The 17,845-nt window shown below is 40.6% G+C and overlaps 1 protein-coding gene across 2 annotated transcripts; it reads right to left on the minus strand.

The window, feature by feature from the left end:
* Positions 1-1,294: 1,294 nt before the first annotated feature.
* LOC135481777 (uncharacterized) lies at positions 1,295-17,635 on the minus strand. Of its 2 annotated transcripts, none has more exons than XM_064761478.1 (15): positions 17,567-17,635; positions 15,636-15,775; positions 15,356-15,496; positions 14,163-14,293; positions 12,897-13,023; positions 12,543-12,639; positions 12,092-12,277; positions 9,790-9,875; positions 8,744-8,862; positions 8,354-8,492; positions 5,631-5,731; positions 5,139-5,227; positions 4,380-4,739; positions 3,603-3,805; positions 1,295-2,512 (listed from the first exon to the last, which is right to left on the minus strand). In XM_064761478.1, exons 2-15 carry the CDS (start codon positions 15,714-15,716, stop codon positions 2,369-2,371), a joined length of 2,004 nt encoding a protein of 667 aa, XP_064617548.1. In that variant the 5' UTR covers positions 15,717-15,775; positions 17,567-17,635; the 3' UTR covers positions 1,295-2,368. The 2 variants fall into 2 exon arrangements, with proteins under 2 accessions (XP_064617548.1, XP_064617547.1); XM_064761477.1 differs by having other exon boundaries at positions 17,465-17,632.
* Positions 17,636-17,845: the final 210 nt, after the last annotated feature.

Here is a 17,845-nt window from a genome sequence, read left to right on the forward strand (position 1 = left end):
ATGCATCTGACAAGCCCCAGTTGACAGGCCAGTCACACGCAAATGTGTCACGCATCTGACAAGCCCACGTTGACAGGCCAGTAACACGCAAATGTGTCATACATCTGACAAGCCCCAGTTGACAGGCCAGTAACATGCAAATGTGTCACGCATCTGACAAGCCCCAGTTGACAGGCCAGTAACACGCAAATGTGTCACGCATCTGACAAGCCCCAGTTGACAGGCCAGTAACATGCAAATGTGTCACGCATCTGACAAGCCCCAGTTGACAGGCCAGTAACATGCAAATGTGTCACGCATCTGACAAGCCCCAGTTGACAGGCCAGTAACACGCAAATGTGTCACGCATCTGACAAGCCCCAGTTGACAGGCCAGTAACACGCAAATGTGTCACGCATCTGACAAGCCCCAGTTGACAGGCCAGTAACATGCAAATGTGTCACGCATCTGACAAGCCCATGTCGAAAGGCGAGTTTCATGTTATACTTCACTTCTAGACCAGTCTATTCATGATGACGAGCTGTATTCTGCTTATCCCATGCTGGTTGACAACAGACAAATGTGCACCTTGGGACAGGAGGGGATATGCATACAGAACCCTGATACTTCTAGACCAGTCTATTCATGATGACGAGCTGTATTCTGCTTATCCCATGCTGGTTGACAACAGACAAATGTGTACCTTGGGACAGGAGGGGATATGCATACAGAGCCCCGACACTTCTAGACCAGTCTATTCATGATGACGAGCTGTATTCTGCTTATCCCATGCTGGTTGACAACAGACAAATGTGCACCTTGGGACAGGAGGGGATATGCATACAGAACCCTGACACTTCTAGACCAGTCTATTCATGATGACAAGCTGTATTCTGCTTATCCCATGCTGGTTGACAACAGACAAATGTGCACCTTGGGACAGGAGGGGATATGCATACAGAACCCTGACACTTCTAGACCAGTCTATTCATGATGATGAGCTGTATTCTGCTTATCCCATGCTGGTTGACAACAGACAAATGTGTACCTTGGGACAGGAGGGGATATGCATACAGAGCCCCGACACTTCTAGACCAGCCTATTCATGATGACGAGCTGTATTCTGCTTATCCCATGCTGGTTGACAACAGACAAATGTGCACCTTGGGACAGGAGGGGATATGCATACAGAACCCTGATACTTCTAGACCAGTCTATTCATGATGACGAGCTGTATTCTGCTTATCCCATGCTGGTTGACAACAGACAAATGTGCACCTTGGGACAGGAGGGGATATGCATACAGAGCCCCGACACTTCTAGACCAGTCTATTCATGATGACGAGCTGTATTCTGCTTATCCCATGCTGGTTGACAACAGACAAATGTGCACCTTGGGACAGGAGGGGATATGCATACAGAACCCTGACACTTCTAGACCAGTTTTATTGTGATGACATGGGCTGTGTCCTGCTTATCTTATGCTGGTTGATGACAGACATGTGGGTACCCTCAGACAGAATGAATGAATGAATGCTTGGGGTTTAATGTTGTACTTAACAAAACTTTTCAGTCAAATCATGTACGTGTGTGTACATACACTTTGTCATCTTGTGACAGGGCGAGTCCATGCCACCAAAGTGCTACTGCCACTGAAGTATCATGCTGAAGACACCAGACATGGCACCCTTCCCAGTCACATTATACTGACATCGGGGTCAAGCAGTCCTGTTTCCTTGCGCTAACCTCTCAGCACTGGGCGCCAACCTGCTGAGATTTGTATTGGCTGACAGAAGGCACTGTCGTCATACCTTGAATAAAAACAACCTTCTACTGCAGATGTAAACAATCTTAATAGCTATCCTGTTAGTTGTTTTAATTTAAATTTGAAGGAGAATAAAGGAGGGTTGGGGGTCAGTCTTTAGCTCACACTGCCCAGTGTGATAAACATTGACAGTCAAACAAGTTTCAGAGGATGACTTGGTCTTATGCAATCAAATATATCGGTATATTGCTGCCCATCCTATTGGCTCAGGCTCGAGTGACTCTATATATGCCCTTCATGCAGATCCTAAAAACAACATCAAATTGTTCTACCATTTATTTTGACCAAAATATATGGCATTTAAAGAAGCCCTGTTCTAAATGATAAATGCAGGTAAGATCACTGGTAACTGAATCAAATGTTGACTGTTTACAGTCCAGTCAGAGCAATGCTTGTTTAACTCCTGGCCTAACGGAAAACTTTCTGGTATAAGATCCGACCAGCGGATGAGTGTTCATTTTGAGCCATGATGACTGCTGTGCTACTGAAGCTTAGAAGATGTTATGACACAAACTAGCACAAGGTTGAATGGCACAGCTGGTTAGTATGACGGAAAATCTCCTCTCAAATTTTAATTCTGACAAAGCCCATGGCATTGTTCACTGTATTTCCATCTGTCCGCCCGGTCATCACAACTACACACACCGAATTTGGAGAAACGGCTCGCAATATTTTAGACATCCTCCTATCAAGCTTCTTGAGGCAGGACTGAAATAAATAACACGGGTAGATTTAGAATACATCATGACATCGATTTCAGAGTAATACTACACCCAGTGGCATTTGCATTACTTGGCTTATGGAACTAGTGAAGAAAAACCTAGGCCAATGTAAGAAAAAAATAGGCAAATGTAAGAAAACACATCTTTCATTAACTTTCTCTAATATTAGTGCTGTACTAGTGTTGTATTACAGTGAACTCCTGGTAGGGAGTACAGCGTTGTATTACAGTGAACTCCAGGTAGTGAGTACAGCATTGTATTACAGCGAACTCCTGGTAGTGAGTACAGTGTTGTATTACAGTGAACTCCTGGCAGTGAGTACAGTGTTGTATTACAGTAAACTCCAGGTAGTGAGCACACTGTTGTATTACAGTGAACTCCTGGTAGTGAGTACAGTGTTGTATTACAGTGAACTCCTGGTAGTGAGTACAGTGTTGTATTACAGTGAACTCCTGGTAGTGAGCACACTGTTGTATTACAGTGAACTCCTGGTAGTGAGTACAGTGTTGTATTATAGTGAACTCCTGGTAGTGAGCACACTGTTGTATTACAGTGAACTCCTGGTAGTGAGTACAGTGTTGTATTACAGTGAACTCCTGGTATTGAGTACAGTGTTGTATTACAGTGAACTCCTGGTAGTGAGTACAGTGTTGTATTACAGTGAACTCCAGGTAGTGAGCACACTGTTGTATTACAGTGAACTCCAGGTGGGGAGTACAGCGTTGTATTACAACGAACTCCTGGCAGTGAGTACAGTGTTGTATTACAGCGAACTCCTGGTAGTGAGTACAGTGTTGTATTACAGTGAACTCCTGGTAGTGAGCACACTGTTGTATTACAGTGAACTCCAGGTGGTGAGTACAGTGTTGTGTTACAGTGAACTCCAGGTAGTGAGCACACTGTTGTATTACAGTGAACTCCAGGTGGTGAGTACAGTGTTGTGTTACAGTGAACTCCTGGTAGTGAGTACACTGTTGTATTACGGTGAACTCCTGGTAGTGAGTACAGTGTTGTATTATAGCGAACTCCTGGTAGTGAGTACAGTGTTGTAACTGTGCTGCCTGAGCTGTACGCACCATTCTGTCCTCATCAGTGATGTTGGTGTTGCTTTCCAGAAGTCTGTTGTAAGCATGTAGCTGAGTCCAGACAAACTCCTTGCTCTTCACGCACTCTTTGGCTTCTGACTTGCTTGTCTTGTCTGAGCTTGTCTCAACACGCTGTAATGTCTCATCAATAACCTTGTACCTCTCCAACACCTCGGCACAGTCTATCATTGCCGCTAGAACACAGAAATACATACATTGTATACATTAATGATGATCAAACTGGTATAAGATTGTGAGCCTATCCTAGAAAACATGAAAAGTAAAGGGGAAAGTGTAGATTAAACATCAACGGGGAATGATTTAATGATTATGGCTTAGCACCACATCAGCAATATTTCAGTCATATTGTGGAGAGACGAGGAATGAAAGAATTTCATATAACATATTTGTTTGAATATCTGACTGGTATTTTACAGTGCACTAAAGTGTAGATTAGGTCAAGTTTATTGGTAGTACTACTGCATATCACCGGTTACCTAGAGCCATTCAACCTCACAATCTACAAGTACTGGCAAAAGTACAGTAATGCAGCTCACGAGGTACCTGAAAGAGAACTGCACCTCACCAGGTACCAGACATCACTGCTCCTCACCATGTACCAGGCATCACTGCACCTCACCAGGTACCAGAGAGACCACTGCACCTCACTAGAGTAAACATTACACCTCATGAGGTCCAAGAATCACCACTGCACCTCACTAAGTACCAGTATCGCCACTCCACCTCAACTGATCTACACATACTCACCCTTCTTGTTGCACTTTTTCAACTTCTCAAAGAATGAGTTATTGAAGTTATAGCCCAGGTGTTCAAAGAAGTTTTTCCTTTTCTCAATCATGTGGGGAATGTCAGGGATAGACTTTGTGTGATGACTGTCAGACGGGACTGCTGATTTGGTGGTGACTGTCTTCTCACTCTCTCTGTTGACAGTTTCTGATATCTGATTGCTTTTCTCGGAGGTGTTCTGACACCCATTACTCTCATCCTCTACAGCTGCAGTCTTGGCAGTGGTTCCACACCCCTCAGATGCATCTTGTTGGTCAGGCTGTCTACTGACCTGCTGTGGAAAGTTGATGTTCCCCATCCTGACGTCCCCATAATGCAACCCTACAACACACAGATAAATGAATCGGACATAACTCCTGAGCCTGATTGTTTGACATCATTACAACATCACTTCACTTACATCCTTGTTAATGGATAAATAACAGCCATGATGATTGGCTGTTGTTGTGGGAATGATCTTTGATCTTAATTGTGGGGCACATTTGTAATGCATAACTGTTGCAGGTAGTCACTGTACATCAGTAATGTTTTCTCGTTCCTTTCTTGGAAATAGAAACCACAAAGAGATGATTTTAGAAACAAGAATGTTTTTCTCACAGCTCTGGGCATGAATGTAGGAAAGCGGGGGGAGGTGAGCAATGACAACATAAAGAAAAAATTCATAATATATCATAGGGTTCAACTAAATACTGCGTGTGAGTAGGGAGAGTTAATAATCACCTTGTCTTAACTTAAGCTTGACCAGCTCCATGGTGGCTATAGCATCCTCAGATGGGTTGTGCCCTGACTGGCCGTCTTGAATCAGCTTACTGAAACAGATAATTACATTTATTTATTTACTTAATTTATGGATTGTGTTTCATGCTGGTCTGAAGATCATTTCAGTACTTCCTTCGAATGATGGTAGCTTAGGATGAGATTGACCCATAGAGAGCCTGATTGGTAAATATGCATAAAATAGAACGGTTATTAGGAAATACAAAATAGGCCAAGAAAATGAAAAAAAAAAAATTAAATTTTTTTTGGCATATCATCTTTCATTTTCCTTTAAACCATACATGTACTCTTTGTTTTATGCTACCTGTATCCTTCATATCGGACACAATACTTATCATAAACATCTCTTACAAACATATACAAAACTTTGATTAATGTTATTACTTCTTCTTTCTATTTTTTTTTGTTATGAAAGTACAAGAACATTTTGCTTACCCCAGGAAGATGCTTGAAAGCTTTCGCAGACTGGGTTTGACATTTGACAAGCCCGTCAGGTTGTATATCACACTTGTGTCAATCACATAGGGGTGGAACATCTGTAAGGATGAAAAAGCACAGTATGACTGTCATGTCAAAACTAAACCATACTGCTGTCAACACTAGTGTCAATACTAGGCCTGTATGAAAATAACAGATACAGGGAATGTCATCCACAGTTTTTTTCATTTAGAAAGTGTCAAATTCTCGATTCGAATCCAAGTATTGATTTCATTTGGTTTATAGACATACTCAACAAGTTTTTACTCAGTTCATGGCAGTCTGTTTTGTGTAGTGGGCTTGAACAAACCACCAGTTTAAAAACCACACGGTATAGCCATACTGATGGAAGACAAGTGGTCCTCACTGGATGAGACAGAACAAACAGCCGTTGACCACATAAATTTTCCCAGGAAGGTGTCTCACTTTCTTGGAGAAACTTTTTTCTGACAAAATTAACATGGCAGATATAGGAAAAATAGGAGAAAAACTAGGAGACATCTTTTTTTCAAATTCTGACTAAATCTGAAAATTTCCCGTGTATGGTTGGGATTGAAGTAACTGTACACACATCAAAACATATGTAAATTTTTTACACTCAATCCAGAATTGGTAGTAAGGCAACCAAATCCTTGCCTTTAGGAGACACATGAATGTAAACCTTCAGCTCAAGCCATAAAGCACTGTTGCACATGCAAGCTAACACGTTACAAAACAAAAACCCTGAGGGTCTTAGTGTGTAGTAGAACAAGTTACCAAACACAAACCTTGAGGTTTAAGTGTGCAGTAGAACATGTTACCAAACACAACCCTTGAGGGTTTCACTGTGTAGTGGAACATGTTACCAAACACAAACTTTGAGGGACTCACTGTGTAAGAGAACATACCAAACACAAACCTTGAGGGTTTCAGTGTGTAAGAAAACATGTTACCAAACACAAACCTTGAGGGAGTCAGTGTGTAGTAGAACATGTTACCAAACACAAACTTTGAGGGACTCAGTGTGTAATAGAACATGTTACGAAACACAAACCTTGAGGGTTTTAGTGTGTATAAGAACATGTTACGAAACACAAACCCTGAAAGTCTTAGTGTGTAGTAGAACAAGTTACCAAACACAAACCTTGAGGGTTTCAGTGTGTAAGAGAACATGTTACCAAACACAAACCTTGAAGGACTCGATGTGTAGTAGAACAAGTTACCAAACACAAACCTTGAGGGTTTCAGTGTGTAGTAGAACAAGTTACCAAATACAAACCTTGAGGGTTTCAGTTTGTAGTAGAACGTGTTACCAAACACAAACTTTGAGGGACTCATTGTGTAGTAGAACAAGTCACCAAACACAAACCTTGAGGGACTCGGTGTAGTAGAACAAGTTACCAAACACAAACCTTGAGGGTTTCAGTGTGTAAGAGAACATGTTACGAAACACAAACCTTGAGGTTTTCAGTGTGTAGTAGAACAAGTTACCAAACACAAACCTTGAGGGTTTCAGCGAGTAGCAGAACAAGTCACCAAACACAAACCTTGGGGGTCTCGGTGTTTAGTAGAACATGTTACCAAACACAAACCTAAAGGGACTAAGTGTGTAGTAGAGCATGTTATCAAACACAAACCTTGGGGGTCTCAGTGTGTAGTAGAACAAGTTACCAAGCACAAACTTTGGGGTTCTCAGTGTGTAGTAGAACATGTCACCAAACACAACCTTTGGTGGTCTCAGTGTGTATAAGAACATGTTACCCAACACAAACCTCGAGGTTCTCAGTGTAACATGTGTAGTAGAGCATGTTTGGTAACATGTTCTACTACACACTGAGACCCTCAAGTGTAGTAGAACATGTCACCAAACACAACCTTTGGGGGTCTCAGTGTGTATAAGAACACATTACCAAACACAAACCTCGAGGTTCTCAGTGTAACATGTGTAGTAGAGCATGTTTGGTAACATGTTCTACTACACACTGAGACCCTCAAGTGTAGTAGAACATGTTACTAAACACAAACTTTGGGGGTCTCAGTGTGTAGAAGAACACATTACCAAACACAAACCTTGAGGGTCTCAGTGTGTCTTAGAACATGTTACCAAACACAAACTTTGAGGGTCTCTGTGTAGTAGAACAAGTTACCAAACACAACCTTGAGGGTCTCAGTATGAAGTAGAACAAGTTACCAAACATAAACTTTGGGGGTCTCAGTGTGTAGTAGAATACGTTACCAAACACAAACCTTAGGAGTCTCACTGTGTAGTAGAACAAGTCACCAAACACAACCTTGAGGGTCTCTGTGTAGTAGAACAAGTTACCGAACACAAACTTTGGAGGTCTCAGTGTGTAGTAGAACACGTTCCCAAACACAAACCCTGAGGGTCTCAATGTGGGGAAGAACACGTTACCAACAAACCTTGGGGGTCTCGGTGTGTAGTAGAACAAGTTACCAAACACAAGCCTTGAGGGTCTTAGTGTTACCAAACACAAACCTTAAGAGTCTCGCTGTGTAGTAGAACAAGTTACCAAACACAAACTTTGGGGGTCTCAGTGTGTAGTAGAACAAGTTACCAAACACAAGCCTTGAGGGTCTTAGTGTTACCATACACACATCTTGATGGTCTTAGTGTGTAGTAGAACAAGTTACCAAAGACACACTTTGACAGTGTGCAGCAGAAAAAGTTACCAAACACACACCCTGAGAGCCATGAGATCAGCATTCAGTGACTGTCCACACAAAATCGCATCCGGAGGAAGAATCTTCTGTATGTGCCTTTGTACATCTTCCAAGCGGGTTGTTATGGTTGATAGCATTTTCTCTGAGACACCAGAATACCTGCACAAGAGAAAGGCATGAAAAAACTTTGTACAATGCTCTAACTCCAGGTAGGTCTGTGTGTGTGTGTGTAAGACAGCATGTGCTGATTCCAGGTAGTGATTTTAGTGTATGGTTTCCTCAGTGATTCATACAACACCATCAGGTGTGCTTCTGGTCTTGGTCAGGTAGTTGGTGATTTTAGTATATGGTTTCACCAGTGTCTTGCCTTTGTATCATATGGTGTCTATCAGGTGTGTTTCTGATCTTACCTGGTCAGGTAGTTGGTGATTCTAGTGTATGGTTTCACCAGTGTCTCGTACAACACCTCCAAATCCTCATTCACAAGAGAGACCCAAGTCAGCTCTGATGTCTTCTCCGAGGTTTTACACTGAAACCAGAAATACATCAAAGTCAAAGTCAAAGGCAAGCTCCACTTGTCACCCTCAAGGAAGTTCATTCTATATCATCATCCCATGTCAAATAATGAGATGGGCAATACTATTTATTTGGTTAACATTTAATGTCTCTTTTGACATTTATCCACCAAGTCTTGTAACAGGTGGGTCAGAACACCAACATATTTATAATGCTACATGAATGCATTGCCATATGAGCGGCACGTCACAAACTGACATATGCATGGCCTTTTCTCTGAGCATCAAACCAGGCAGTACAGTACAGAAGCAATCATGGCATCATCCTAACCTTTCCCAACCTGCCAAAAAAAAGGCTGCCACAATATGGTTGCAACATTGCCAAAATTGAGTTAACAATAATCATTCATGTAATCTGAACAATAGCAGTTTCACTTTCATTTAATTTTTAAGCTTCTTCTTTTTGAGAAAATAAACATCTTGTGTATTACAATTTGCAATGTGTCACAGACAGTTAAGAAATCAAGGAGTTATGGAGTTTAGTGAATGAATGATTTGGCAATGTAGTTTAAAACATAAAGAGTGTGGTTTAGCACGAGATATGGGGTTACATGTGCTGAAAAGAAACCCCAATCTGGTCTGACTTCTATCTTGTTTACATTATGCCCCATAATGCAACACAGACAGACAAACATACATCATCACAGCATGTATGTAAGCCCTGTGGCATAATACACTGATGGGATAGAACATGAACATGTAGTATTGCCTGATGTCCAATTTACAAGTCCTGTCTAAACCAAGGCCTCTTTAATACACAGAGGATGAGTAAAAGACCTTCCTTTATCACCCTCCACTTTCCCATGGTACAGACATAGGGGGTCCGAGGGCCCCCTACCCGAGTCCTGATGCCTATGGTACATGTCCTCTTTATGGCTTACCATCTCACAATCCACAGCAAACATTGGACTGCTAGCCGTCACTTCCTCATACTTATCACAGGTAAACACAAAGTCTTTCAACTTATCTACAAACAAAACAAAAGTTTTTGAAGGTTTTCTTCATTTGTCATACATGTACTATTACATACTGATGTAACTGCTTTAATACTTCGTCATACAGAGTTCATTTTTGTGATCAGCTTACAACAATTCTTAAACAGTCCAAAAAAAACACAAAACCCACCAAAATCAAGAAACCCTGGATAGTAGTCAGAAACTGACACATGTAGCTAACTACCGTACACGTAAACAAGTATGACCAGAAGGTGACATATTTCCCCTGTCCCACCAACAATAAAGCTGTTATGACCCTTTGACAAATGATGCATTGCAACCTAATAAGCACATCTTCAGCTCATTTCCAAAACATTTATGAAAGACTTAAGTTTTCATGTAAGCTGTTGGTTAGTCCTGAAATTCAAATCAAGGGTGATAGAGGAGAAAATAATTCAAGCAATGCTACTGTAATTCTCCAACCTCTTCGCATGTTTGTTTAATCAGACATATTTTGAAGGCATTATTCTGTGTTGACTGATAAAATTGTACTTTTTGTGAAATTGGTCAATCCAACCAATGTAGTTCTGTTTCCAAAATCAAATTATAAATGTGCATAAATTGCACTGAAAGTTGCCCTTTTATATGTGAAAAGGTTGAGGAATTAGGGTACCAAAACGTAGCTGACATTTGCTTACTACTGTGTTAACTACTAAATGTTACCTGGTTGACTGTCCAAAGGTAAGGGGTATTTCTCACCTGACATTTAACTACTTCTCTGTTAACTACTAAATGTTACCTGGCTGACTGCCCAGAGGTAAGGGTTATTTTTCCCCCACCATTTGACTACTGCTCGGCTAACTACTAAATGTTACCTGGCTGACTGCCCAGAAGTAAGGGGTATTTTTCACCTGACATTTAACTACTTCTCTGTTAACTACTAAATGTTACCTGGCTGACTGTCCAAAGGTAAGGGGTATTTTTCCCCCACCATTTGACTACTGCTCGGCTAACTACTAAATGTTACCTGGCTGACTGTCCAAAGGTAAGGGGTATTTTTCCCCCACCATTTGACTACTGCTCGGCTAACTACTAAATGTTACCTGGCTGACTGTCCAGAGGTAAGGGGTATTTCTCAGGACATCAGATTAATGCCCTATTAACTACTGCTGTTACCCGACTGACTATCCAGAGGTAACAGGGAATTTCTCACCTGACATTTGATGACTACTCTGCCAACAACTGCTGTTACCCGACTGACTATCCAGAGGTAACAGGAATTTCTCACCTGACATTTGATAACTACTCTGCCAACAACTGCTGTTACCCGACTGACTATCCAGAGGTAACAGGAATTTCTCACCTGACATTTGATGACTACTCTGCCAACAACTGCTGTTACCCGACTGACTATCCAGAGGTAACAGGAATTTCTCACCTGACATTTGATGACTACTCTGCCAACAACTGCTGTTACCCGACTGACTATCCAGAGGTAACAGGAATTTCTCACCTGACATTTGATGACTACTCTGCCATACTCTGCCAACAACTGCTGTTACCCGACTGACTCTCCAGAGGTAACAGGAATTTCTCACCTGACATTTGATAACTACTCTGCCAACAACTGCTGTTACCCGACTGACTATCCAGAGGTAACAGGAATTTCTCACCTGACATTTGATGACTACTCTGCCAACAACTGCTGTTACCCGACTGACTATCCAGAGGTAACAGGAATTTCTCACCTGACATTTGATGACTACTCTGCCAACAACTGCTGTTACCCGACTGACTATCCAGAGGTAACAGGAATTTCTCACCTGACATTTGATGACTACTCTGCCATACTCTGCCAACAACTGCTGTTACCCGACTGACTCTCCAGAGGTAACAGGAATTTCTCACCTGACATTTGATGACTACTCTGCCAACAACTGCTGTTACCCGACTGACTATCCAGAGGTAACAGGAATTTCTCACCTGACATTTGATGACTACTCTGCCAACAACTGCTGTTACCCGACTGACTATCCAGAGGTAACAGGAATTTCTCACCTGACATTTGATAACTACTCTGCCAACAACTGCTGTTACCCGACTGACTATCCAGAGGTGACAGGAATTTCTCACCTGACATTTGATGACTACTCTGCCAACAACTGCTGTTACCCGACTGACTATCCAGAGGTGACAGGAATTTCTCACCTGACATTTGATGACTACTCTAGTGACTACTAAATGTTACCTGACTGACTCTCCAGAGGTAAGGGGTATTTCTCAGCTGACATCTGGCTACTGCTCAGCAAGAGGTGGGTCCTTGGAAACACATCTTCATCGGGTAACTCAGCGATTTTATGATTGATCGTAATTAACTTTTGAATGTATTGAGGTGTGGCCCCATATGATATCTCCTTGGCATTCTTTAAAGGAACTGGAATAAAATCAATGTGTAACGTCTGTATACATGTCACATTATTCTGACTAGAAATGAAACCAATGATGATAACTTCTTTGCATCTTTATGAGGAGTTTAATCAAAACTTACTTATTACTTAAGAATTTATATTAACTGGTATTTTACATGTATAAACTGGTATTTTGCATGCATAAACTGGCATTTTACATGTATAAACATAAAGAACAAGTTGTTCCAAACACTGACTTATTTAATGAAAAAAAAAAAGAGTTGCACAAACCATTTCTTCTAAGCAGTTCAGAAATACTGACAGGTAAATTGAACATTTCCTGATCCACCGTGCTGCCATACTGGGATGGGGAGGTCAGTGATATGCACTGGGAAAATGAAAGTGGTGTTTAGTCATTCACTGCACAGAAAAAGTATTTTTTGTGGGTATTTATTTTTAATCAAAAACTGGAGAATGGTATATTATGTATCACTTATCTACATATCAAATGGCGCTCAACTGAACAGAAATACAAGTACTGTTTTGAAATAAATATTTTGACTTCAAGTGAACGTATGAAATTATTTAACTCTAAATTTAAATTCCAAATGCATATAGAGCTACATTACCCGTACGGACTCTTACCATGTCAAAAAGAGCATCCAGATGGGAGAAAGAATCCTTGTATGCTTCATAGTCTGACTGGCCTACATCATTCAGCACCACAACAACAACACCAGAGACCTTTGTACATCGCAGTAACTTGCACCATCTTTAACAACATCAAATGTTACTTTCAAATCACTTTAATCCACAACTTTGGTCTTTGAGGGCTCAACTGGATACAGCATTGCCTTCACAGCAGTCTTATGTTTAGTGACTTAAAGGATTTTATTATTTACTCATAATTAGTTACCCCTGAGTATTTTATTAAATTGACTTTATAAAACTATTACGAAAGGGCACAATATTCTGAGTAATATGGCATATAAAATCACCAGATAATGAGGCTGATTTTACACCTTTTCCCCACCAATACTGTTTAGTTTCTGTCAAATTCTGTCATACAAGGTTGAACAGGTTATAATCTTAATGACCAGGACCAGTAGCAAAATCTGGACACTAATGCTATAAGGCAAAGCATGGGGAAGTGAAAATGAAATATGTCAATAAAGAGTCACACAATTTTCCACAAAATGTAATAGAAAGCTCTGTGCCACAAAAAGTGACAATGTCCCCAGATGTGAAACTAAAGCTTGTACTATTGTAAGTTATCCGCATGTTTAGAAGGGTACATGGGATTTAAGCCCTTGGTGTGAAATTTTAAACCTGGGCCGCAGGCCGTAGGGACAAACGATATTGTCTAGTACATGTAAAGCTGAACTAAGAAAAAATCACGCTAGCTATGTCGACTGCAGACAGCTTTGGTATAGTGGTGTGACGTCACAATGTCGTGCCTTGTGCTGCAGTGTCATAAAGAAAAATCAGTCTGCGAAGTACCTTAGCTGCACAGGGTATAAATCTAGCATCACAGAGAAAAATGAAGTCAGTCTGCGCTGTAATTTAGCTGTTTAGGGTTTAAATCTCATACGTCCCTTGTGGGTATGGCCTGCTGCTCTGACAAGGGTATGTCAACATTTTAACCTGCCTGATCAGCCAATGGCAATCAAGAATCACGGAAGATGTAGGGACAAAGCAAAATACAGCTGTATCCACCTCCCACCCCTCAATAATATTGCACTTTACGCCATATTGTTTACACTACACCAAAGCATGTTATTTGTGAATGAACTCAAAAGTTTATCAGTAACAAAGGCCGAAAGTAAACATTTGGTTTTTGTACGATCAAGCTGGACAACCATAGTTCTGCCGTTAAAAATCAGACAGTATTACATGTACTACATACTGTACCTGGGTTTGAAACTTGTTATGTTTCCTTCTAGTCCGAACAAAATTAGATGTTGAAGGTCTTGAACAAACAATGGTGGGCGTACCCCATCATCATCAAGGTCATCCAAGGTCAAATACAACTTTGGCCTCTCCTGCGGCATTTAAAAATAAGGCATTCAAGTAATATCAAATACTTGCCTGGTAAATAGTAAAACAGAAACAAAAAGTAACCTGGAAGATTCTCCAGTGTAGATACTAGGTGGCCTCTAGGAAACAAAAAGTGATGGACGTCATGGTTAGTGTAAGACAGCAAACAAAGCAAGCCAACACCCACCCTCCCCTCCTCTCCCCTCCCTGCATGAATGTTTCCCATTCAAGCAAGACACATCTTCTTCACCCCCTTTCCTTCCATGATAAACGTTTCCATTTCTGCAGGCCATGTTTTCCTGGCACCCACCACTTCCATGAGAAACGTTTCCCATTCTTGCAGGCTGTGTTTTCCTGACAAAGCTGATATCTGAAATTTTTGTTTTCCTGACAAAATTGATCTATAAAATATTTGTTCCCTATTTCTTACCGGGTATATGTGCTTTTATTCCCAAAACTAAGAAAATCCTCTGGTGTCCACAAAATGACCTTTGTAGCGGCCAGATGTTTAGCTTTGTTTTCATTCTTTTGATTCAACGGAGATTTCTGTGTAAGATTTTGACAGTCATGTGGTAACATGGTGTGCTTCCATCTATAACCACACTGTTCACTCAGCTCCAGCAAAGTCTAGAAAAACGGCATGTTATTTCATTTAAGTATTGATTTCTATGCAGTTAATTCTGTGAAGACTAAGTTGTAAGTGCAAAGCCCGTAATTACTCATATTTTTGTTAAACATCACTAGTCTATCGAGCTATACGTACCCCGTGTATGTACTGAAGTTATGTAAGTCCATGCTAGTGAATGACCAGTAAGAGTTGTCTCCCATGAGCATGAATGGCCGTAATGTTTTCATACTTAACTGTTGTGAATAAGGATTGTAGTAAGCTGTTTTACTGTATCTCATCAGTCAATCACACTGTGAATGGCAAGAATAAACAGAACAGAAAACTGGCACGATGTGCATTGGGTTCAAAATAATTAGATGAGCAATTTCTGCCAGAGTTATAAACTTAAAATCCATAAGGCTTATCAAAACAGTTTGCTACGCTCAAACATATGCCTTACCATAGAGGCCTTCTTCCACTCACGAACAGCCCTAATTCGTGCCCTTGTTTCTTCGTCCATCTCAGCAGACTTGTTACCATGGTTACTGACTTCCTCAGTCCTGGCCTGCTTGTCAGGGGTACAGCAAGTTGTGTCTTTTGTCTGAAGATTGCAAGCATTTACATGTAGGCTCACTGGTCCTTTGCCTTCTACTGATTTATATTAATGTCTGGAGAGAAGCTATTATACACATTATTTTTCAAAATCTTTATTTACATAACCTGCAACCCCAGATTCATACCTTTTCTTTGTCCTGTACAAGCTGTAGAAAGGCAACTGCTTTTCTTTTCTTTGATTCCAGGCGTTGAGCTTTCTTTGACATGGTTAATAATTTCACGTTTCTTCAGTTTCAATACCTTCAAATCATCCTGGTTACATTATCTGTGTAAAAAAAAAAATAATAATAATAAAAAAAATAAATAAAAAAAATAACTGTAAAATAACTGTAAATGTAAGCTAATTCTTTCTGTATTACTGTTATTCTCTGGATACGGGTACATAAAGTTTAAAATATCAGATAATTTAACCTTTTTCAGATCAACTACAGATCAATTTGTGTTTGATAAATCAAAGTGAGCGCATGCAAGCCAAGTCATGGTCTCAGGTAGTTGATTTCTATTATAGTGGTATTGCAGCTCCACTCTCAACAGTTAAAATTGTCCACAGCCACAATTACCTCAGTCGTTATTCATGCAGATATTTGCCAGCAGAATAAGTTCAAAGTGAGTCCTACATTGGTAGAATTCACTACGCTAGTCTGATATACATTAATGAGATTTTTTGCGTTTTTGGTGATCCAAATTGATTGAAATTACTTCTATACATGAAGTGTCTGCTGGTAGTGCGTTGTCGCTTTGACAGATGAAAATCCTCACGAGTACAGGTAACTAATTAAAACACTGCAGGTTTCATGCATGGAAGATTTCTCTTTGCAACAGAGCTCTTTCTGAAGTCTCATATCAATGAGATCTCAGTGCCGAGATGCACAACACATAACTCATGGTTAGTGGGAGCTGTGCATCACAGAAATTTGTAAGATGATTATAATGATCAACTTTGGATAAAAGTCCTGTTGGCAGAGTGATCTTCTGTGGATGTAAAGTACAGGTTGTGTTTTAGCGATATGATTAAATTGCTCCTTCAGTGTTTTTTTTTTTGTTTATTTTTTTTTGTAATCCTTTAAAAATGATACACCAAAGGATTGTTTTCATTTTGTATTACAGAGTATATGATACGGCTTTAAACAACATTTCATATTTCGGGCCATTGACAGAAAATAATTTCCAACTATCTTCATGTAAGACCTACTTACTGGATTCAAAAATGCTGTGGACAACCCACACATAGCCCACATGTTGACAACCCACACATAGCCCAAATGTTGACAACCCACACACAGCCCAAATGTCGACCACCCACACATGGCCCAAATGTCCACAACCCACATACAGCCCAAATGTCCATAACCCACACATGGCCCAAATGTCCACAGCCCACATACAGGCCAAATGTCAGCAACCCACACATAGCCCAAATGTCAATAACCTACACATAGCCCAAATGTCGACTACCCACACATAGCCCAAATTTCGACAACCTACATATAGCCCAAATGTCAACAATCCACACACAGCCCAAACGTCGACAACCCACACATAGCCCAAATGTCGACTACCCACACATAGCCCAAATGTTGACAACCCACACATAGCCCAAATGTCGACAACCCACACATAGTCCAAATGTCAACAACCCACATTAATGTTTTTGCTATTATATAAATCTGACATTCATGTTACCACTCAGTTTCGTGGAATGTCAGAATTTTAAAATTGCGCACTGAGTTCATCGATATGGACAAATGGATTGTTAGCAGGCCAAGTACAGCACACCGTCTGACACGTCATTATCAGCTGTAAGTTTGTCAGAAAACTTCGGACTCTACCCATCCCCTGAAAACAGTAGAAGAAGTTCCGTGTCAGAAGTTGTGACTGAACGAGATGTCTGAACTAACACCTCGTGTGTCCTATGCCTTGGGCACAGAGGTCCCGCACCATGGAGAAAACTCACCAGACTGAAATGGAATGTCGATTCCCTGAATATATCATCAGTCAACCAAGCACCCTTTAAAGTGTTCTGGTTATTGTATGAGTAAGTGTCAGCCAAATTTACCGTCTATATGTCAAGTTAACAAGAAAGTAAAATCCATTCATCTAACACACATGGGCGCAGCCATGTTTTCTTTGCAGTCATTACAACAATATAACGGCATACAGATACGGCAAGCTTCAGAAACTAAACAGGCGAATATGCACAGAAATTCAAAACTTTAAATTATGATGTTTAAATGCATTTAAAATTTTAGCAATTCTGGTTAACTTATGTCATTTTCATATACAGAAATTTCCATAAACATTCTGTTTAGTGAATATACATTTCAGATTTCCGTAA

The sequence above is a fragment of the Liolophura sinensis genome, chromosome 1, assembly GCF_032854445.1.
Source record: "Liolophura sinensis isolate JHLJ2023 chromosome 1, CUHK_Ljap_v2, whole genome shotgun sequence".
Classification (NCBI taxonomy): domain Eukaryota; kingdom Metazoa; phylum Mollusca; class Polyplacophora; order Chitonida; family Chitonidae; genus Liolophura; species Liolophura sinensis.

Bases quoted from the DNA above. Each gene is read 5' to 3' on its own strand.
- LOC135481777 (XM_064761478.1), bottom strand. From the start codon at position 15,716: ATGTCAAAGAAAGCTCAACGCCTGGAATCAAAGAAAAGAAAAGCAGTT. The intron at 8,863-9,789 runs GTAAGCCATAAA...TTCTGGTTTCAG, and splicing joins TTGCTGTGGATTGTGAGATG to TGTAAAACCTCGGAGAAGAC. The intron at 5,228-5,630 runs GTAAGCAAAATG...TATCTGTTTCAG, and splicing joins CTTTCAAGCATCTTCCTGGG to TAAGCTGATTCAAGACGGCC.